At 44.2% G+C, this 22,787-nt stretch overlaps 1 protein-coding gene across 3 annotated transcripts in view; it reads right to left on the bottom strand.

Moving 5' to 3' along the window:
- DSP (desmoplakin) overlaps nucleotides 1-5,538 on the bottom strand; it is a 39,434-nt gene extending 33,896 nt beyond the window's left edge. Inside the window, exon 1 of one of the 3 annotated variants that reach the window (XM_069853643.1) lies at nucleotides 5,263-5,538. In XM_069853643.1, coding sequence (XP_069709744.1) covers nucleotides 5,263-5,456 — 194 coding nt within the window. In that variant the 5' untranslated portion in view covers nucleotides 5,457-5,538. The remainder of the gene's footprint in view (nucleotides 1-5,262) is intronic. The other 2 variants (XM_069853644.1, XM_069853645.1) reach the window with 2 other exon arrangements.
- Between the last annotated feature and the right edge of the window lie 17,249 nt (nucleotides 5,539-22,787).

Below are 22,787 nucleotides of genomic sequence, written 5' to 3'. Positions count from 1 at the left end.
GCAAAGGAGACTCACAGAAGCTCATCCAACAGCTCTCCAGAGCCTTACAGTAGCCTCACAGCTTCTTAAAACTTTGGAAGCGTAAAGGGGACACTCTTGGCCCAAAGATACAATTTAAACCCAATTAGAATAATCCCAGTGAAATTTTCTGATTCCACCACAAAACTTTTAGCCTTTTAAAAATTCAAAGCCTTTTATTCATTCAAAAGTAAAGGAAGCTTAAAAAAAAAAAAAAAGTCTTTTTGCAGTTTCTAAGTATTGAGCTACTCCCTTAACTCAATAATGAGAGTAAAACAAGAGCACTTTTTCTTCTCTCCACCCCACAGACCAGTTTGAACAAGCAAAAGAGTCATCAAGGGATTACCGGGTATGCCTAGACTGGTCAAGTTAGAAGAAAAACCTGACCTGGAATCTGCATTCCCAGCACACAGCCCGCACACAACACGGGACTAAACCACCACCCAACCACCACCCCCTGCCACCCGGGGGTGAGTGCCCCTGAAACCACACAGGCATACCCTGGCAAAAGGTAGCAAATCACAACATCCATAAGAATATAACCAGAAATTAAAATGTTACAACATAACTTCCCCTGCCACCTCCAAAGAACATGAATCCAAGTATGAGAAATCATTCAGTTTCATAACTGTGTTCTTCCCATAGGTTTCTGCTCTTACTGGAATCGCTTTTGGCACATCATGGCCTCGAGAAACCAGTCCCATCTACCAAGTATGCACACAGACTAAGGCACGATGACAGGAAACCTCAGAAAACGTCTGCATCTTGCACGATTGGGCTCTAAACACCATTAGAAACGTGCAAAAATGTAAGAGTTGGCTAGTGAAATCTTAAGACCCCTGGGGCCAAGTGCCTTCAGAGCAAGCAGCGTTTCACAAGGGATCCTGCCACACCTATTCACAGAAAATCCTCGTACTTTTAACCACCGGTATTAATCATCAGGAGTGACAGCTGCGTGTTTCTAAAGGCTGTACCTGCCCTGTGCAGCAGGCTGCAGACATGCTGCCTCTCCCACTTCCAGCTGAGAGAGGAAAGTACCAAAGGCAGGGTCCACCCTGGACCATGGAAGTACAGCTCTGCTCGAAGGAGCAGCTCTGAATGTCAGAAAATCCCTCACCTGACAGAGGCTTTCACACCTGTAGAGGTATCTAGCTTGAAATCTCATATACGCAACTGTGCATTGGTGCATAGGTACAACCAAATGCAAAAGGTGCATTGGGATAGGTACAACCTGGTTTTCTTCTCACGGCATGGTAGCATCACCAGTCGTAGCTGAAACCCATTTATTGGGCAGCTAAAGCACAGCACCGGCTCTGCCAGCATGGCAGCCACTCAGCAGCAATTCAGACACGTTCCTCCATCTCTGTGTGCCCATGTTCTTATTTGTAAGCGGGGCAGTTTACCCCCCATGCAACGCTGTGGCAGAAGAGCTCAAGAGGGACGTTTCCACACCAGCCCTACCACCACTCAGCTCAGCGAGGACCCTGCAGATCCCTACAAGACTGACGTGAAAGGCAAAAACATGGTTTAGAATCCGTTTTCTCCAAGTTTACTTTGTCTGTCAGCCCATGAAAGTAATGTCAGGGGACGGGATATGGATTTCTAACTCCTTTTCTAACATAACGCACAGAAGTTACATCAATTCCTAAGCAGAATTATGTACCTTAAATTATTTTCACACCTTGTGGTGACCATGAAACCCAGGTTGTTGTTTGTCTTTTTTTGCTAATGTCAGCAATGACAAATAAAAATGCATAACTTGCCGCTTCTTTTCCTTCTCTCACGGTGCATCAGATTGTATCTCTCTGTAGCTACGACATTGATAAATATTTGACTGATGAATCGGCACTTTAGGAGCATGTGACTCACCATCAAGCTGTGTATCTGTACTCGGGGCCAAGCTCATCCTGAGTTCCCAAGCCAGAAGAAACCGGGAATGTTGTAAAAGCACCTTGCTGAGCCCTAAGGGTAGGGAGCGTCCTATATTGCTCTGTGAGTAATGTAATACTCAGCACAGACTTGTTTGGCAGAATACGCCCCAAAACTTACAAGACTAGACCCTAAATTGAATCCTACTGCATTTAAAACTGAGGTCCAGTAATATCCCTGATTGGAAAAAGAAGTCTCGGTTTTCCAAGTTCAGTAACTGCCAGCAAACTTCGGCACAAAGCTATCAGGCTGAATGCAATTACTAAAACCAACTCCATAGATGACAGCCTTGAGCCTGCAAGCACAACATGCACAGGATAGAGTGAATTTTCTGCCTGCTGTGTATGTACAAAATCAAGCATGACTGGGTTTTTTCACTAACTAGCAAGAAGCCCCTCATTTTTTATGGTAGGGGACATTTTAATTCCACTCAGCATTGATTAAAATTAGACCAATGCAATTCAGTGAGGTGCATACACAAGTATTGTTTTGCAAATAAATAAAGCATTTTGTACGGTCTGATGTTTTCATATAGAAGAAAATTTTACGTAAAATATTTTGATCTCAGTAACAGGGGTCTTTAGTTCCATGCAGCAGCCTTACAATAAAGTGAACAGGAAGTTTCACTGCAACCTCCTTACCAGATATGCCTTTTGAAAAAAGGAGATACAAATATTATGTTATAGAAAATAAATGAAAAGGTATTGATAGAAGGTTGTTAATGCCTTGATCAGGTCTGTCCTTTCCATTCGTGCTATGTCACCACTAAAGAAAGAAGAGCCTAACAACCTATGGAGTGTTTTAAAATATGTTAGAAAAAAAAAAACAGAGAATGCTAAATTAAAGGAAGGTATTTCTCCTTCAGTGAAAGTCAGGAATAATAGAGAAGTCACTCTAGTGAACCCAATACAGATGCACCAGAGTAAGCCTGGAAATAAAAAGAACAGCTTGAAAGTAGCATGTTCTGCCATTAATTTTTTATGTCTGTCTCTTGTAAACACTAAAGGTATTTGCACTGAAGTGCCATTAGCAGAACAGATCCTCACAAACGCGATACAAGGACAGCATTTTGGAGTCATAGTATGCGCACTCTCCAATCATAAAGTATTGAATTGTTCTAATTATACAGAAACAAACAGGTGTTCTCATATTACTGTAACAGAAAGTAGGTATGTTAAAATTGCAATTCATTGTTAACTAACTTACCTGTGTACACACCGAACTGAAAGTCGTATGAGGAACTAAAACTACAAAATGGGTAAAGTAATAAACAAAAAATAGGTTGAATGCAAGTTTCATTCAGTGGTCCTCTAGCAACAGGTCTGATATACCTAAACAGAGTTCTCTGTGCTCTCTAGGGTAAATGCTAATTCTCTAAATCCATTTACAGATTTGCTTGATTTAATAAACCCTGGCTGTTCTCATCTGCTCTTTATTTAGTATTTACGTTTAATCCTCATCCTTCTGCAAACAAATAATGATGAACTCTCCATAAGATTAGGCAGTAAATTCTAACACATAATACACAACAGCACTTCTAAAACAATTCCCAAATCAATGGCATCAATAATTAGACCAACAGGTTTAATGGAGCCATTCCACATGTAAAAAAGTCAATCACCAGCCATGGTTTTTTTGGTGCCTTATCACACACCAGTGCTGTTTTCTTCAGTGACTAACTGCTGCCTGCTGCTTTTCAGCCTCACGTACTCCCAGCCAAGGGGATTAATGGAGATGTCTTTATGACCACTGCACTTATTTTGCCAGAACTGATCTGCACGGATTGCTCGTACAGCTACATTCTCCAAACCAGGATCCACAGCCTGCCTGCAAGACCTTCATTGTGCTCAAAGCAACAGGGCGAGTTAAGAAAGCAGAGAGAGGAGGAAGCAGCGTCTATCTTTGCTCCCCAGCCACCAAATATCAGGGATCGCTGTATAAAACATCGCAGCCAAGATAGAAACAAACTAGAAAATCAATAAGAAAATGATTCCCAATAGTTAAAATTGTTTTATAGCCCTAGTCATTCAGCTGCTGGTGAGGGCAGCGAGAGGGGAGCCTACAGATAAGCTGGGCAGGGGCTAATGCAGCGATAGGATGAGGAGCAACAGTTTTAAAACTGAAAGACAGGAGATTTAGATTAACTATTAGAAAGACATTTTTCCTGTGAAGGTGCTGAGGCACTGACACAGGTTGCCCAGGGAAACTGCGGCTGCCCCACCCCTGGAGGTGTTCAAGGCCGAGATGGAAGAGGCTTTGAGCAACCTGGTCTGGTGGGAGAGGTCCCTGCCCATGGCAGGGAGGTGGGAACTGGATGATATTTGAGGACTTTTTTGATCTAAACCATTCTATGATTCTATAAAGGAATTTACTTCAGCACAGCTTGTTTTGCCCCACTGAGCAAAGACAGCTTGCATCAGCAGGGATCTGTCGGATCGCTACTGCCAGCACTGACCGAGAGCACAAAGGGAAGAAACCAAGGCTTCCATTCTACCTTTTACCCTGTTAATGGAGGAAGGTGATTCTGCCACTCTGTTCCTCTCTTGTGAGACCTCATCTGGAGTTTTGTGTCCCGTTCTGGAATCCTCAACATAAGAAGAATATGGAGCTGTTGGAACGGGTCCAGAGGAGGGCTACAAAGATGATCTGAGGCAATCCCTGGAGGTGTGCAAGGCCAAGCTGTGCAGGGCCTTGGGCAGCCTGATCTAGTGGGAGATGTCCCTGCCCATGGCAGGGGGGAGTGGAACTAGATGATCTTTAAGGTCCCTTCCAGCCCCAACTACTCTATGATTCTATGAATGTCTCCACAGAGTCCCCACCAAATTATTTTTTTAAAAAAACTTCCATACTTTGCTTGCATTTAGAAACGTTTTAGAATTTAGGGCTCCTTTAGAACTTCACACTCCTTTAGAACTTAAGGCTCCCCACCGAAATATCTTTTACAAAAAATCATAAGTTCTTTGCTTGTATTTTAGAAGTCTTTTAGAACGTAAGGCTCCTTTAGAACTTAACTTAATGCTCCGCCACCGATTTTTTTTTTTTTTTACAAAAAATCAGAAGTTCTTTGCTTGCATTTTAGAAGCTTTTTAGAACTTAAGGCTCCTGTAGAACTTAAGGCTCCTTTAGAACTTAACTTAAAGCTCCCCACTGAATCTTTGTTTTAAAAAAATCCGGTCCTTCTCTTGCCTTTAGAAGCCTTTTAGCAACTCAGACTCCTTAGGGAGGGGAAAGACAAGGCTGGCGAGCTGGCAGAGCTCGGAATCGAGCCCGCGGGCGGCTGTCCCCTTGCCGGAGCGCTCTCCGCACGGCACCTACCCGTATCCGTCGGAGCCGTAGTCCCCCCCGTAGGTCTTCTGGTAGTAGTAGGTCTTGTGGGTGTGGGTGCCGCCGCCGCCGCCGCCCCCCACCACATGGGAGCTCATCTCGTAGCGCAGGTCGGTGCCGGAGTCGGCCCGCGCCATCCGCCCCAGCGTGTTGATGCGCGGGTGGGAGCCCCCGTTGATGCTCATGGTGCTCCCGGGGGGCCGGAGCGGGCCGGGGAAGAGCGGCGGAGAGGAGGGATCAGGCCCGGCGAAGGGCGAGGCATTCACCCCCCGGCGGGACCCGAGGAAGCGGCGCGGGGATGCGGGGATGCGCTGCGCGGTGGCGGCGAGAGCTGCGCCGAGGTCCCGTCCCGTCCCCGCCGGCAGAGGGAGGAAAAGGCGAGGCCACACCTTTCGCCGGGGGTTTTAAGAGGCGCTCCTGGGCGTGGAGCAGCCGCCGCCTCGCCTGCGCCCTCCGCAGCCCCGGGTTCCTCCTGCCGTGTCGCTCCCCGGTGGCCGCCCGGGCTCCCGAAGGGCTCTCCCAGCCTCGCACCGCTGCTCCCAACCTCCCTCCCCTCCCGCGGGTCGCTGGTGGCGCTGGGAGCCCGTGAAAGACTCGCCCACAGCGCCCGCGGGAGACCCGAGGCTCGAGCCCCGAGGTGAGGGATGCTCAGGATGCTCAGCGCCCTCCGTGCCGCTCTGGGAAGCCACCACCAGCAGAAGGCGGCAGTGCCAGTGACACTGGTGCCACCATGCCAAGGATGAGTCCCCTCCGCTGGTGGCAGCCCTGTCCCGCTGCTTGTTCCACATCTGGGGAGGCTGATCCCCCGAGCGCAGTTCACTGCGGCCTTTCCGGACTCAAAGGAGGCTTGTAACACAGATGGGGGAAACTCTTCAGCAGGGCCTGTAGCACTAAAACAAGTGACAATGGTTTTAAACTAAAAGAGAAGTTTAGACTAGATATTAGGAAGAAATTTTTCATGCTGAGAGTGGTGAAACGCTGGTAAGTGTTGCCCAAAAAGGTGGCAGGTGCCTTATCCCTGGGAACTTTCAAGGTCAGGTTGGATGGGGCTCTGAGCAGCCTGATCGGGTTGAAGATGTCCCTGCTCACTGCATGGGGTTTGGGCTGGATGTCCCGTAAAGTTCCCTTCCGACCCAAACCATTCTATGATTCTGGAAACAGCCCTGAAACTTGTATCCCAATGCAAAAAATGTTTGAATTGTGTCACGCACTGACTACATTTCTGTGTGAGAAAGACGCTGAAAGAAACTCCAGAAATGGGTGTTGAAACTGATTTTTTTTCCCTTAGTTTCTCTTGATTCCAATTGTATTCTGGCCTGCATCAAAAGAAGTGTGACCAGCAAGTCAAGGAAGGTAATTCTCCCCCTCTGCTCTTGTGAGACCTCACCTGGAGTTCTGTGTTCAGTTCTTGAGTCCTCAGCACAGAAAGAGCATGCACCTGTTAGAGGGGGTCCAGAGGAGGGCCGTGAAGATGATCAGGGGGCCAAAACAATTCCCATACAAGGACAGGCTGAGAGAGTTGGGGTTGTTTATCCTGGAGAAGAGAAGCCTCCGGGGAGACCTCAGAGCAGCCTTCCAGTACTTAAAGGGGGCCTACTGGAAAGATAAGGAGGGCCTTTCTGTCAGGGAGTGCAGTGACAGGATGAGGGGTAATGGTTTTAAGCAGAAAGAGGGGAGATTTAGATATTAGGAAGAAAATTTTTCTGTGAGGGTGGTGAGGCACTGGCAGAAGTTGCCCAGAGAAGTGGTGGATGCCCCAATCCTGGAGGTGTTCAACATCAGGCTCAATGGGTCTTTGAGCAGCCTGACCTAGTGGAAGGTGTTGGAAGGGGAGTTGGAACTGAATGGGCTTTAAGATCCCTTCCAACCCAAGCCATTCTACGATCCTGTGATTCCTGCCTCTGGGGCTCTGAAAGTTAAGCTTTACTCTTGAAAAATAAAAAAAATAAGCCAGATCCTAGAGAGAAAATAGTTTTAATACATTTGTGTGCATGGAGGGTGCCAGCAAAGGCAGTTCACTGCAGGACACCCAGCAGTGCCTTCATTATCAACCAGCGGGTCAGTCATGCAGGTGAACTGAGACCAATTCCTTAGTACACACTGTGGTGCTGCCTCAGCTGGTCTGGCCACTTGCCCGTGGTGTTACAAGACAAGAGGGAAGATGGTCAGATCTTAAGCAGCAGCAATCACTTGTGAATAACCCTGCCAAGCCCAATCCCGAGGCTTTCATCCCAAAGTGCAGTATGGGAGTCAGCCATATCAGTCATCTGATGGTCCGCGATGATTCGTGCACTGTAAGTTGTTTAAACTTGTGCAAGATTGCCAGCAACCCAAACCAGCCATAAATTCTTGGGCCTGTTTCTATCTTCCTTGGACTGATCATTTTCACAGTATTTTAAATGCAAGTGATGCAGGACAGTAAATAACTACACAAACATATCAGAAGAACAAGACTTTCTGAACTGTTCAAGAGAAAATCAAATGAGAGTAATTCTCCTCAATGCCACTGAAACTGCTGGGGCTCTGCAGGAGCACCGTGGTACAAGTTATGTGAGAACCTGCTCTGCTGTTAGTGGTGATGGTGGGTGCAGCGTAGCGGAGGCATAAGAGCTCCTCCAAGCAAACATGGGGTAGCTTGATCTTGAAAGGCATCCTGATGGCGCAGCCCAGAGCTGCATGGAGCACTACAAAGAGGCAGAATGCAAGTTTGCTATTATCTCTGAAGGCATACAGTGACGTCTGTATTGTAATATATATATGCTGTATTATACATAACATGAGTCATTCTGTATCAGTGCATACATATATGTACACAAACACGCACATACATATATATGTGTGTGTGGATTTGGGGTGCTTTTTTGAATACAGATTACATCTGCACGATTTGATGGTTTGACATTACATTCCAAAGTCATTAGGGAGCAGAATACAAAAGTAGTATGAGTAAGAAAAACAAAGACATAAGCTTAATGCTGTAAAGAAGGAAGTAAAAACGTAGAAAGCAGATGTAGAATAGAAAGGAGATGCAGAATGAGGAAAGCTTCAACTTTATGCTTTAATATTTGAGTCCACACTTTTTGAAACATAAATGTAGATCACTGTGTTAGTGCCACCCTAAAAGTCATATTTTTTGAGAGATGATATCCCAAGCCAGGCATTTGTATTTAGATATACATACACACAGCATTTTATTCAGCAAGTCCCTTTGAGAGCTACCCATTTATGTGTATGTGTATTTAGAAATCTGGAAGTGTTACACTGATTTAGGGTTCTTGCTGAGTTTTAGCACTACCTGCAATCAGCCCCACCTTTGAACTTGGACTGCTGTGCCAGCTTAGGGAGACAATCCATTATCTGTGATGGAGACAGCATGTGTGTGATACACCCAGAGGCCTGCATGACTCACACATGTCACTGGGACACGTAGAAAAATGTACTTAAATAGCAAGTCAATTCTGCTGGACCCGCTTGCACAATTAGCACCACTGTGATGAAGAGAAAAGCATAAGACTGAACTGATACTGAAAACAGCTCAGTGCTCTTATTTGAACTGTTCTCCTGCATGGGCAAACAAAGTAAGTAAATACAAATATTTTTATTTGCTGAAACATTCAGTTTCACTTTGGTGCTACCCTAGGAGGACTTGAAGCAGGATCAAGTCACGTGCATACTGGTTAAAATTATACCAACTATAGGAAAAGATCAGTATTATGACTGGAAGATCTTGCTTAAATATTGCTCTGCTACTTCTGGAAAGGCCCAGTCCTGATGTACCTAAGGACACATCCCAAGTTCCTTGACTTTCTTCAACTTCAAAGAGTTTTTGAGAGCAAATGTCCACATTCTTATTTCACTCTTAAGGAAAAATCTGTGCAGGAGAGAATAACATGCAGTAATTTGGAAGTTTTTGCTCTTTAAGCAAATCAGTTTAAAGAAGATGTAATATCCCCTCCAGGCTCCTTAAACCAAGCTGGAGCCGAGGCCTGTGCTGCAGCCCTATATCCCATCACTTCCTTTGGAACTGCAGACACCATAAAGATATTTGGAGGCAAAATACCAAGGAGGCAAATAGCAAGGCAAATACCAAGGAGGCAAAGGGGTTACAGTTGGGCCTGAACATTGCTTTAATAAACAGAGGGAAGCTCCTTTATCTGTAATACTAGGGGTAGGCATAATCTATTTCTTTAGCTTCTGTGAAAGACTCCTTCCCAACCCCAAATGGTGCACTAAAAAGCTCCATTTTAGACAGAGATGCTGGATAGCACGTCTTTAATTATTCAGGACACTACCTGAGGTCAATGTTACAAGTTGCACTTGTTCCTGTCTATACCAGGGAGACATCTGTATTTTATCTTAAGAATTGAATTCCCAAGACCACTGAAATTCCCATCAATGGCTTGTTTACAGTAGTCAACAACTACTTTTAACAGTAGTTGCCAGATATTCCTATTTCACATGCCACCTTCTGAGCTTATTTGATGACATCCTCTCCTTAATGTCCTCCTTGCATGGAGAAGAACCAAATAAATTTAAAGTAGCTGAGACACACTGATAACCAGTGACATCTGGCATTCAAAACGGAAATCTGAATATGACTTGGTAACTGATTTCCATTATTGTAGCTTGCAAAAAATCAGGTCTAGCATTCCAAACAGAGATCAAATCAGCTGGGTAAAACAGCATATGACTCCTGTGTTCCTAACTCCTACGGGTTTGGGCAGTAAGGACAAGTCTGCACGTGCAAGCCACTAATCTGGCTACATGTCTTTGTAAACCGACTGCAATGCACCACCACTCCTGTGCAAGGGCTGCCTGGGAAGCAAGAGCTTAGGCTGAGCGTCAGCATTCACAGACTCCATGTTAATTATGACATGAAGGTCAGTTCTGGGAATTTCCACTTCCTCGCTTCCATCAGGATGAACTCACCTCAGAAAATTCACAGTTAACACTCCCGAGCCCGCAGTCCGGACTCTTCTCTGCGTGGGAGGAGAGGCTCACCAGCTGGTGCCAGTAGCAATGCCTCTATAGCAACTGCAGAGATGGTCTGAAATGTCATTAATAACAAACCGAGAGGGCTCAGACAATTTACACAGAAGTATCCTGTCATGAGGAAGATGTATCTTAAATGCATGCAATTATTCCTAATTATGGGGATATTTACAGTGCCCTGCAGCATAATCCGTTTTAAAATGTAGATATGCCCCAGTGAGTGTTTGGAGGACCTCGGGAGGGCAAGGAATGACTGGCAAAATGTGCTCAGTGTGAGCTTGTGACTAGTCAAGCCTGGGACTGCCTGCCAAGAACTGTCATTCCCAGGTCCCTGAATACTCCCTGTGCTCCTTTTAGACAGTCCCTGGAATATTATGCTACCAGTTTCTGGTAGGGTTAAAGAAAATGTCTTCGAATTCAGCAGGAGGTAATGCATCTTAGGACTGCACAATTCCTTCTGTACCATACAAAAAGTAGAGGGTGTGGCGAATGATGTGTCAGCCTCGTCAAACCTGACTGACTACTCAGACAAAAAGTTTCAGGATGCCTGGCTGCTTTGCTTCAGGAGGAGGAGACGAACGCCTGACATCCTTTTCCCACCATGATCCCACTATGACCAACAGAGCATGCACACAATATTCCTACACAGTTCTTGATTTCACCTTGCTGCGTGCCAAGCACCCCAACAGTGACAGTACAAGGTCAATTATTTAGTGTTATGTTGTTTCTGCACATTTCAAAGCTCACTTCACAATTCTGGTTCATCAACACCTGGTGACATTTGCTGGAGCCTGAGAAGTTAACATGTAGAAGATACTTAGTAGTGCTGAGAGCAATACAAGGCTATTTCTGACCAGCTATTCTTCAGTGGTAGGACAAAAATTTTTCCCGCAAGATGGCATGCATGCAAAATGCATTCGCTTGTGAAGATGAATTACTTTAAGAAAACATGAACTTTTGGCAAAGTGCATCTCCCCCTCATGATTCAGACAGTTTGATAATTGGTTTTAGATACCACATCGCAGTTCAGCCACCTGCAATACAAGAAGAGAAGTGGGACGGTGAAAGCTCTCAAGGGATCTTTACACTTGCTTCACATTGTGTCTGCTCTAATTTACACCCGGGTATCCACAAGCCCAAGGGGATAAGGAGCACAAAGATTTTATTGATGCCTATGCCTTTCTTCTGCCTGTGCCCTTATTCTTGGAAGTAGCAGTGAAGGGTCAAATTGTGCCCTGTAGACACCCAGGGCTCCCCCTCATTAGCAGCCACCTTCCATTAGCAAGGCTGCATATTGTAACAGATGCTTGTCATCCCAACATATCCAATAACTGGGTTATGGCATTGGCACGGGGCACTGTTAGCCTTATTAAAATATTACCACCCTAATTAAGAATATCTCATAACATGTAAGAGGGAACACCAGATCAGAGCAGTTATGAAGGTCCCAAGTATCTTTACTAACTTAACGGAGCAGAGTTAAGACTTTTAAAACAGATTTCCATGCACATCTCACCTATGCTGAACTTCTATGATGTAAAATGGCTGCAGGCTGAAAGGGACAATGGAGAATTGGACCTAATATATACAAAAGAATGGCAATTAAGTCACTTTGCATTAGTTTTTGCAAGCAGACCTGTTGTTTCATGTTCAATTTGTGGGTCATACCACAACTATTTTGATAACAACCAGGGAAGATAAAGATTAAGTTCTTTACTGTGCCAGAAGCTCTGCTTCTCACAGCTGAGGAGTGGAGATGTCATCCTTACAGGAATATTTTATTCAACAAACCACCAAGTCTATAGAGGGCAATTTATCTCCTGGTAGAATTGGAAACTTCCTTACCGAGACTCCCTCTCTACAAACTCCAGATGTTATTGCAGTGTGTTGTGCTCCATCTGTGCTTGCTTGTACAACCAGCCAGCAGGAATTTCCCACACCAAAAGGATCTCAGGCTACTTGGTAAAGGCAGCATTAAGAATTGCTTAGCACCGAACAAGCCTTTTAGAATGTGTAAAACTTAAGAAATATTCCTAAGAGTCTTCTTTTCTTCCAATCATTTAACAGGGAATTCTGTTACTATAACGTTTACAGTACAAGTGAGGAAAGAAAGAGGCAGACTCCCTTCTCACACACAGAGCCCGTAACTCTCTAAAGAAAAAGGCAGAACTGAGAAGTGGAATTTAGCCTTCCTTCTCTCTTCAGCTGAACAGAAATGGGAGCTCTTTTATTAGAACTGTATTTGCCTCCACTACAAAAGCACAACCATAACTATAACTCACTTAAATCTTGAGCAGTTGTCATCAGTGGGGCCAGAAGGCCGCCACTGGGGATCACAAAACATCTGCGATCTCCTCAGCTTTCAAGATGTGATGATGTAAACATGTTCTCCTGTCTAGACCAAATTCCAACACTGCCTACGTTTCACTCAGACTTGCAATGGAATATTCTCCTCCTCCTCAGTCCTCAATTAGTGCTGTAGTGTTGCTGCTCAGCATTCAAGAGCTGGTGTGCTTTGCTTCCTTCCCTCAAACACCTACACAAATCTTGTAGTTCAAATAGCAGAATCAATTGCATTTAGTTTTCCGCCTTCTCATTCTCTGCTCCATGTAATTATAAAAGTCTGATAAAGAGACTAGAGGATTAGAGCCCTAATATGATATGAGATGCTAAAGAGGTTACTTTGCATTAATGTTTTCTTCCCAGCTCTCCATGTGATTTGGATGTGTCCGTAGGCATCTACAATATCTTCCCTATGTAAGTAGGTCTAAGTCAGACATGTAGGAAATAAAATTATCACTTTATTTTCTCTTTTTCTGTTCAGATTCACTTTTCTGTTGGAATGATTTAGCTCCCTTTAGGATACAGTCAGCTGCTTCCATAAAAATGTTTAACTTTTGCATGATTAGTAGCATAAGAGCTAACAAGGTTAACATTAATAAAAAAGACGTTGATGGGAAACAGGGAAGAAAAAGGATTGTTTCATGTTAATCTTCTTGTCACAGCTCTGAGCTCTTATTCTGCCACTAAGGGACTAACAGCTCTCCTTAGTTTTATTTTCTGTGTAGATTCCTGGGAAATCACCTCCAAATGGCATCATAGGAAACGAGACTAACTTACTGTAAAAATGCCTCCTTGTGCACCTCTTCAGTGAATTAAACATGCTGAAGTAGTCATTAAAACACCTGTAACAGATACTGGGAGACCACTTTATGTGGAACATTTATGTAACACTCTGTTTATGTGATTTCCTTCAATGTAAGCAGAAATTTCACTTGTCCATGCTCCTCTGTTAAATGTAGTGTGAGTTTAAACTAAGAATAAATCCAATCCTGCCAGTTGTATGATGGGTATGGCCTAGCCTCCAGGATAGACTCTAGCCACATCCTTGAAGAAATGCCAGTTTTGTCGGCAAGACAGCAATAAAATAATAATTATTAACTGGGCTAGTGTTTACAGTACTGCACTTCCTTGTGCTTTTGTAGCTAATGCACTCCATTGATGCAGACAAGAACAAGAGGAACCACAGCCTGGCTCTTCTGGAAGAGGCAGGGGCACTCAGGGTTTTCTCCATCTAGCTTTGAGCTGAGCAAAAGATGTATGGGAAGTGGCATAAGGCACTGCGGTCAAGGGGAGCTCCTTGGCAGTGGTGCTAGGCTGGAGGAGCAAGAGACTTTCATACATATTGGACATATCTTGCCATAAAGTTTTGCCTACCTTTTCTTATCAGGCTGTAAGTTTTTCTGGACGTTTGTGAATAAGCACTGACTAGCACTGGGAAGTTCCTAATATCACTAGAACAACATCAGGGCTTCTAGGTACTAAAGAACTTAAGTAATAAGGTCTCCTTTCCCATTTCTAACAAGAAATCATGGAATGATTTGGGTTATAAGCAATGTCAGGAGAGCTGTTGTTCAATCTCCTGCTCAAAGCCCTTTAGCTATGAGAACTAAGTTGCTGGGTGCTTTGTGCAGCAAGGTCTTCAGAATCTTCAAGGATGGTGCCTGCACAACCTCACTGCCTGTTTCACCAGTTGTTGTCCTGGGGAAAAGTTCATCTTCATACCCAATTGCACCTTGTCGTGTTTCAATTTACGCCCACTGTCTGCTGTCCTTTCATGAGGCACCATTGTGAAGAGCTTTGGTGCCTTGTACTGACAGGCTGCTTTTAGGTTCCCCTGAAGATGTCTCATCCCTGGGCTAGACAAAGCCTGGTCCCTCAACCTCTGCTCACAGGGCTGCTCTTCAAACCCCAACCATCCTGGTGGCTTACTAACAAGTTTATCAACCAGTGCTGAAATCTGGGTGCAGTACTGTAGATGGATCTAATGAGTCCTGCATAGAGGGGGATAATTGCTCCATTCCATCCAATGGCTGTGCCCCTGTTGATATAGCACGGGCTCCACTAGGCTCTTGACCTCCGTTGCTGCCAGAGCACACTGCTGGCTCATGTGTAGGCTACTACTCAGTGGCACCCTTATGTCCTTTCATGTCTAACATTAACTTAAAGTCAGGGTGGATAACAACCACTGCTCTTCCCTTATCACACAAAGCAGTCAGATTGGTCAAGTAGGGGAAATTCCCACTCAGTACTAAGGAAAATAAGTTTACCATGAGAGTAAACACTGGAGCAGGTGCCCAGAGGGGCTGTGGAGCCTACACCCTGGAAAAACTCAAAACCTAACTGGGGAAGACCCCGAGCAACCTGCTTTACCTGGAGCTGCTTTGGGCAGGGGTGGGATGAGAGACCTCTAGAGGTCCCAAAGTCTGCGTGCCCTTATGATCTAACCTTGGCAGATGCATGTCAGCTATCCAAATCACTTTCTTCTCATTCATGTGACAAAGCTTTCACATACACCAGTGTCCCTCAGAAAGGTTTGACAGCAGTGCGAACATACCATATCTGCTCTGGATATGCCAAAAGGCATAAAACACCTCCCGTGTTGTTCAGTAGCATACACACAAGTTCTGGCAGACTCAGTGGAGACCCTTATATTTCTGTCTTCTGGGTGGATATAAACAATGTTTTTCCTAAGGGATTTTTTTTTCTTGCTTAATTCCTGTTGCTGGGCATTAGGTTTTAAGAGAAGGTGGAGCTGTCAGCATTGTTTCTATAATGAAGAATAAGGGATATAGATGTGTCCAAGTGTTGGTGATATCCACATTCAAGCATGTTAAATCACTAAAGCTGGTCATAATTTTCCCAGTAAAAATACTGATTAAACACTTTCCATATACCTCCCCTGTATTTTGGGGGAGATGAGCCGTCTTAATGAGATGAGACAACATAATGCCTATGCTAACATTAGAACTGTAACAAGCAGAAAACAATGCAAAATTATCAGGAATAAACAGGAAAAGAAAGCTGATTTACAGATTAAGATTAATCCTCATTGCTTACAATAATACGTTCTAAAATTATCAAGTCTCATCCTCAGGACACATCTACACTGTCATTGCAGTTCGCTCCCTGTTTCACTCCTGGGCCCCTGACTGTCCATACCACTTACATGATGGTTTGCCCACAGGCTCCTACATGGAGAAAACCACCTTGCTCCCTCCCAGAGGGCATAAAATTCCCATGTACCAGCTCCAAGGACACAAGACACTCCACTGCTTGGTAGGTCAGACTTTCATTCCCGAGGCGGTTGTGGTTTACTTTCCAAGCAGACCACGGATTGTGTAGGCTCAGTTGTAGCCTCTCGTCTTAGTAAGATATTCATTTTGCTCTGTTGCTTCATCTGGAGCAGACGAGCAGTTTTCTGCAGGGCAGCTGGAAGGTTGCTCCAAGGAAAGCTGTGGGAACAGCTGGAGGAGCTGCAGCAGTGAATGGCTGAAATCTTTTCTGATCAGCAAAACCTGCAGCTGTATCGTGACTTCAGTATTTTTAAGGGAGAATATATTCCTGTTTCCTGGCTAGATGAGTGCCGCAAGCAGGGCCCACGAGTGGTTGTGCTGCCCCAGACACAGCCTGCAGCCCTCCATTGGGGCTGACTGCTCAACCATAGCGTTGCCCATGACCACAGCCTAGCAAGAAGCCTCTGGGTTTGTTTCAACCAGATGCCAGTAGTGAAGAAACTCCAGCAGCAGGGACCTACCATGGCCAATGCCAAGAATACATGCCTGAGGTCCCGGGCAGCTACATGCTGATATTGTATTGCTGTTGTTATACTACCTTTACTACCTGAGCTGACACCACTAAATGAAGCCCAGCAGAGTCCACCCGTGATGCAGTTGCACCTTCAGCTGCAGTGTGGACATGCTCCATGTGGCAGATGATAATCAGCACAATGTCAGCATGATGTCAGCCGTCCCTTCCACTGCCACCTCCTTGCCTTCTCCATAAGGACCTCGCATCCCTTCTGGGGACATAGCCTTTAAGCAAAATAGTCCACGGTTGTTTTAGCAACAGCCTGTCCCCAGGATCACTGGTAAGGATTTTGTGTAGGCTGGCTGGCTCTGTTTTAACCACTACACCGACTAAATTTGCCCTGAGCCAATTTTGTGGTTAAAAAAAAACTCTGTTTCCTCTAGAATCCTCATGCCACTAGTAAAGATAGGGATCACTTGTGTAGTAGAGGCAGATTTCCCTACAACCCTCCATCATAAAACCTGATTTTCTGTACGTTCATAGAAGGCTGGGTTATTCACACATAGACATGGTGACCTCCTTGGCATCACTTCTTTGAGAAGTCTGAGGGATACCCTAGCTCAGGAGGATGCCTGTCCTGTATACAAAGGTTTCAGAACTGTGTGCAGAACTACCTTTAAATAAAAACACAAAAAGTAAGACCTAGGGGTCCCCAGCATTTTTATGTTCTGCATTGCTATAATCTACATTGAATTTCACACATTTTCATGAAGATCAGGTTTTGCCTGTCAAATTCACTTATGGATATAGTCTATATGCACTACTACACATTTCATGCAGAGTAAGAATAAAAACATCCTGCTCCAGAAAAGCAACTGAATTAAATATTTTTTTTCTCGCATTTGCTTCCCCTTTATCCCTTCTTTCCACAGACTTTGACAAGTTTCCACAGTTAAAAACAAAATCTGTGTCTAATTTACAGCAACAAACTGAAAAATCCACTGCTGTGTGTACTTGTTTTTAATGGGAATAGCCCATCAGGGTGCTTGTTCTAACACGTGTGGTATGATTTCTGCACCAGCAAGCAAGTTTTTATCTAGCATGCAGAACTTATTCAAAAGGTATTACTTCTGCTGGGACTAGAGGCAGGAATGAGTCACATCTGTTTAATACTCATGAAGTGCCCTGCCCCAAGGAGTGCCTCTGTTTTCCTCCCCTCCCTGTCTCGCACGCTTTCTCTCAGGTATTAATTGTCTTGAGTTATAAAGCTTTAGAGAAATCACTCTTAAAATTATGAGTACTGTTAAAGTTAATTAGATGTGAACTCAAGCCAGGAGAGCAGGGATAGTTTCATAATTGTTATTCTAGCTGAAAACAGAAGGATTCCCTGACCACAGGAAGTTCAAAGGACCGGCAGCAAAAGGAGGAGATAACCTCAATTCCCAGGGAACACCGGCTTCACTTGGGATGCCAGCAGATTTATGACGTGAGCTTTGCTCTAATTAACGTTTGGGGTGGGGACTCTCACACTGATAAACAATAAGGTTTCTACAGGGCTGAAGTTTGCAACAGCACCACGTTTTTAGTCATAGGCATTATGGCAACACACATTCAGCTTTTTTTGGATTCTGCTGTCCCTAAAGCTGACTATTACCCCAAAAAAGAGGGGGTGTTGCACCATGTGACCCATTTGGAAAAAAATTAAACTTCAGTGAGGTCACAGGCAAAATGTAGTAATATTTACAAATTTACCAACCAGAAGTCAGTCAGATCTGCAACACTTAAGAAAGCAAGGGAAGCTTTATAGGGCAATATTTGATCTATGTAAAAAAAAAAAAAGAAGATGAAGCAAACTAATGAACTAAACTTACAACAGGACGATGATAATTTTAAGACTGTATCCTAAAACACCCCATGGCAGAATTCCCATTTATAGGGACCAAAGTCTCACCCCACAGATTTTTCATAAGCTTGTTCCTCACATAAAAATAATTTCAAAGTAATATCAAAGATGAATAACATTCTTATTTATTGAGCATCAGCTGTGTATTTAGCAATGTACAAACATGCACAGAAGAGTCTTTGCCCAAAGGTCACTGCAGTCTAGTCAAAATAACAGCTAGAATAGATTTAGAAGAGTGTAGTAGGTACCTAATATAAACATCGATCATATAAGCAGACAGATACAAATATGGAGACCAATGGAGAAACATTTCAGATGCTGCTTTTTAAAGGGTTCATGCATATACAGAAGGTTTTGGAAAAAAGAGAGGAAGGTCATATGACTCACTGTCAGGATGAAAGCCAGTTTTGTTAGAAGGCACCAAGCTGGGATCTGTAAACACGTATGGTCCAGGGTCAGAAGGGAATCTGGAGCAGTGTGAGAGCAAGATAAGAAAGGAATGTGTGAGCAGATACAGAGAGAGGGGGTCACACAGGGCATTGCTTGTGAAGCCAAGAGGCCCCAAACTCAGTGCAGAGGGATGGGAAAACCTGGAGAGAGGGATTGTGAGAGGGCCAGTATGGTGGGAAGGGAGGCTGACTTCAGCAATAGAAGCAGAAGAATAATCCATGATGGGAAGCAAAGACTTACGAAGATGCTATTTTAATTTTTCATACAAGATTTAAATAGAGATGATTTCTGTTAAAATAATACATTTTCTCCTTTTTTAAAAGTATGCATGACAAAACAACCATGTATGAAATACAGAACTTCCCTCGACCTACTGATGTTATCTCTCTCTAATACATTCAAGAAGAGGGTTGAATCCTGCTCACAGAAAGGAACAACTCAACATATTTCTGTAGGCAACATTCATGCTTTTCTGTGAATATAGTATTCATTTAGCAGAGGGCAATTTGACCCTGTACTAAGCATTTAAACTCCAGTAGGGCTGAGATATAGTGTGAGCCTTAGCCGCAAAGAACAGTGCCTTGGAAGGCAATTCAGAAATTCGGGGGCAATGTAAGCACAAGTAGATGCAGGTCTGAAAGCAGACTTGACTGCCAGGATTCCCAGGTAATCTCCCACAGCACAGTGGAGCAGAGAGACACATCCAGGTTGGGACTGCCAGCACTGCAACCACAGGAATCCCAGTTTACACCAGGTAAAGGATCTTTTTTCCACACCTTCCTCTCATCCATCTTTGCTGGGAGGAGTGGCTGATACACCAGAAGGCTGTGCTGCCATTCAGCAAGACCTAGACAGGATGGAAAGTTGGGCAGAGAGAAACCTAATGAAGTTCAACAAAGTCAGGTGTAGGGTTCTGCACCTCAGGAGAAACAAGCCCATGCAGCAGTACAGGTTAGAGATTGACTGGTTGGAAAGTAGGTCCATCAAGAAGGACCTGAGAGGCTTGGTGGACAACAGGTTAACTATGAGCCAGCAATGTGCCCTCATGGTCAAGGTCAACAGTACCCTGGGGTGCATTGAGAACAATGTGGCTAACAGCTTGAGGGAGGTTATCCTCCTCTGCTCTGCCCTTGTGAGGCCACACCTGGAGTATTGCGTCCAGTTATGGGCTGCCCAGCTCATGAAAGACAAGGAACTACTTGACAGAGTCCAGGAGAGGGCCACAAAGTTGATCAGGGGACAGGAGTATCTCTTTCATGAAGAAAGGCTGAGTGAGTTCAGTCTGCTTAGCCTGAAGAAGAGAAGACTGAAAGGGGACATTATCAATGCTTATGAATATCTGAAGGGCAGGTGTCAAGAGGATGGGGCCAGACTCTTCAGTGGTTCCCAGTGACAGGACAAGGGGCAGTGGGAAAAAAATGGAACACAAGAAGTTCAATCTGAACATGAGGAAGAACTTGTTTTCTGTGAGGGTGACAGAGCACTGGAACAGGCTGTCCAGAGAAGTTGTGGAGTCTTCTTCTCTGGAGATATTCAAAACCTGCTTAGACAGATTCCTATGCAAGTTGCTATAGGTGAACCTGCTTTAGCAGGGGAGTTGAACCAGATGACCTCCAGAGGTCCCTTCTAACCCCTACCATTTGGTGATTGTGTGATCCATAAGAGCCCCCAGACACTGTCAGATGGTCAACAAACCACTGCCTCCCAGAAAAACAGCAAGCACAATCGAACGGCTGGATATGCCATCACGAAGTGGCTGGAAGACTAACAGAGACCATTTTCAAAGTCATGCCCTACCCTGCATACAGCCATAGCTGAAAAATAGCTGGCTAGTTTTCACAGAGATGAACATTTTAAAGCCAGAAGGAACTATTTTAATAATATAATTGGTTGCCAGCACAAGACAGACTATGTAATCTTACCTTGTAAATCTAATCTTGAATCAAACTTGTATTTTGTGGCTGAGTTAAAGCATAACTTTTGGAAAGACAGGCAATCCTGATTTTAGTTCCGACAACAATATGACGGGGGTGGGGTGGGGAAGGGGGTGGTTAAATGCTTCAAGAGGAAAAATCACCTTCAAAGGATCATTTTTGATCTTGGGTCAATGAAGCTAACAGTTTAACCTCTCCCTATCCCCTACCCCCAGATTAGCAAGCAGTGGGAGAGCACATCAGTCCTGCCCAGCAACGGGAGAAGTGGTACTTTGTATGGGAGCAGATGGGAAAGCTTGGGTGAGTTAAAAAAGGAGATGTGATAAAGGGATACTGAGGTGGAAAGCTTGTCTGTCTTCCCAGCAATGTTACTTGATATGACAAAAGACTTTTAGTATCTTGACAAACCTTGTTTTTCTTTCATCCTTAAATCATCCCAGCTAGTACAGTTCTACCTCTGCATCTTGCATCTCACTTTGGAAAACAGTATACACGAAAGAAGGTCTTTCAGCTACAGCAAAATACCAAAGCATATTACACCCCCATGCATGGCTCGCAGCCAGATGGCATGGTCTCTAAACGTGTTCTTAGGCATTACATAAGTAATATACATTTGATCCTATAGATGTAAATTAATGCATTCAAACAAACAACGCATTCGTATACATGCTGTCCATCTCCTGTCTTGCATGCGTAATGTATTACTTCCATAAAATATGCTTTTTATCTTGCTGCAGCTAATAACAGATCCGTTGTTAAGAATTTTTCAGGCATGCTCCATCCAAGTCGTTCTGCCTCAACAAAGAACTGCTGTGCCTTCTCCCTCCCCTCACAACCCTGGCCAACCAGCATATCCCAAGGGAGGCCTGGCACAATGGAAAACTGTCTCTTGCCAAACTTACCTTCAGAAAAGAGGAGGGGTAAGATGGGGCATAGCCACAAACCAGAAATCCTCCTCCAAAATGGTCTCTCTGCCTCCAGGATAAAAAAGCTCCGACAAAAGCAGACAGGATTTTCTATTGCACTTGTCATCCCATCAGTGAGAAGCAAACTCCTGTCACTCCTGAGCTCTGAAATGAGCTGGAAATAGCTCATTGTTGGTGCACAGTGAGCTTCTTGTGGTTCAGGGGTGGTGTGGAGAATGAACTGTTTCACATAGTCTCTTCTGATTAATGCAAGGAAAAGAAACTAATTTAATCTTTTACAGTCTGTGAAGTAACACTCCATGTTTATAGTATCTTGGAAGACTTATCAGAAGATTAGGTACTGCCTGGCACTAGCTAAATATTTTTATATCTAAATCTCCACTTAGACTAACAAATGTAAATGTACATTTGCATTATATTACATAATTTTTAGTGCTACCACTTCTGCACAGTTGCACCAAGGATTCCTGAGATTCCTGGCCTTCTGCCCCCTCCTCCATTACCTGAGAGAGCTGAGGCCCCTGCTCTACTCCCCAGGCTCCTACAGCCTGCTCAGGAGGTCCAAGGAGGAGGATGTCTGTGTGACCTGCGATACTGGATGCTAAAAGTGCAAGTGCAGAATAGATAAATGTTTAATTTCACCTACTGAACCAAACGCATCTTGCATTTAAACCTGTTGATATCAGTAACTGTGCATGAGGTTTGGATTTGCTGCATTGCAGCTACCCACTGGATACCAGAGAGTGCTGTTTGCAAATATTGTGTGGTTTCATCTGCTTTATCTGTACATGTCCTGGCTATGCTGACCTCAGCCGACCTCTCTTATTTCCATGCTTCCTGGAGTAGCACTTTTAACATCAACCCCTTGTGAAACAGCGAAGCCAGAAAGTTATGTGAGTGTGAAAAGCAGAAAACTGAGGTAAGCAAATTCCATATGGAAAGGAGCATAGAGGCTCCAGATTTAGCCCACATTTGCTGTTCATCTAGCCCCAGCACTTTCTTTCCAGTAGTGGTCTTCAGAAATAAACATACCTCACAAAAAAAGAAAAGCTCGGATAATTCCCTGATGAATATAATTGTAACAGTGCTAAGAATTATTTGTGTTTCAAGAGGAGAGAAGGAATAATTTTCCTTTTCTTCTCTATATGAATGAGAATTGATGTGAACCAAATGGCCAACAGCCTAGAAGTCTGTCTTTTGGTGGGAATCCTCCAGAGTCCC

Source organism: Phaenicophaeus curvirostris, chromosome 3 (genome assembly GCF_032191515.1).
Source record: "Phaenicophaeus curvirostris isolate KB17595 chromosome 3, BPBGC_Pcur_1.0, whole genome shotgun sequence".
Taxonomy (NCBI): Eukaryota; Metazoa; Chordata; class Aves; order Cuculiformes; family Cuculidae; genus Phaenicophaeus; species Phaenicophaeus curvirostris.
This window is presented reverse-complemented; position numbering and strand designations above follow the sequence as displayed.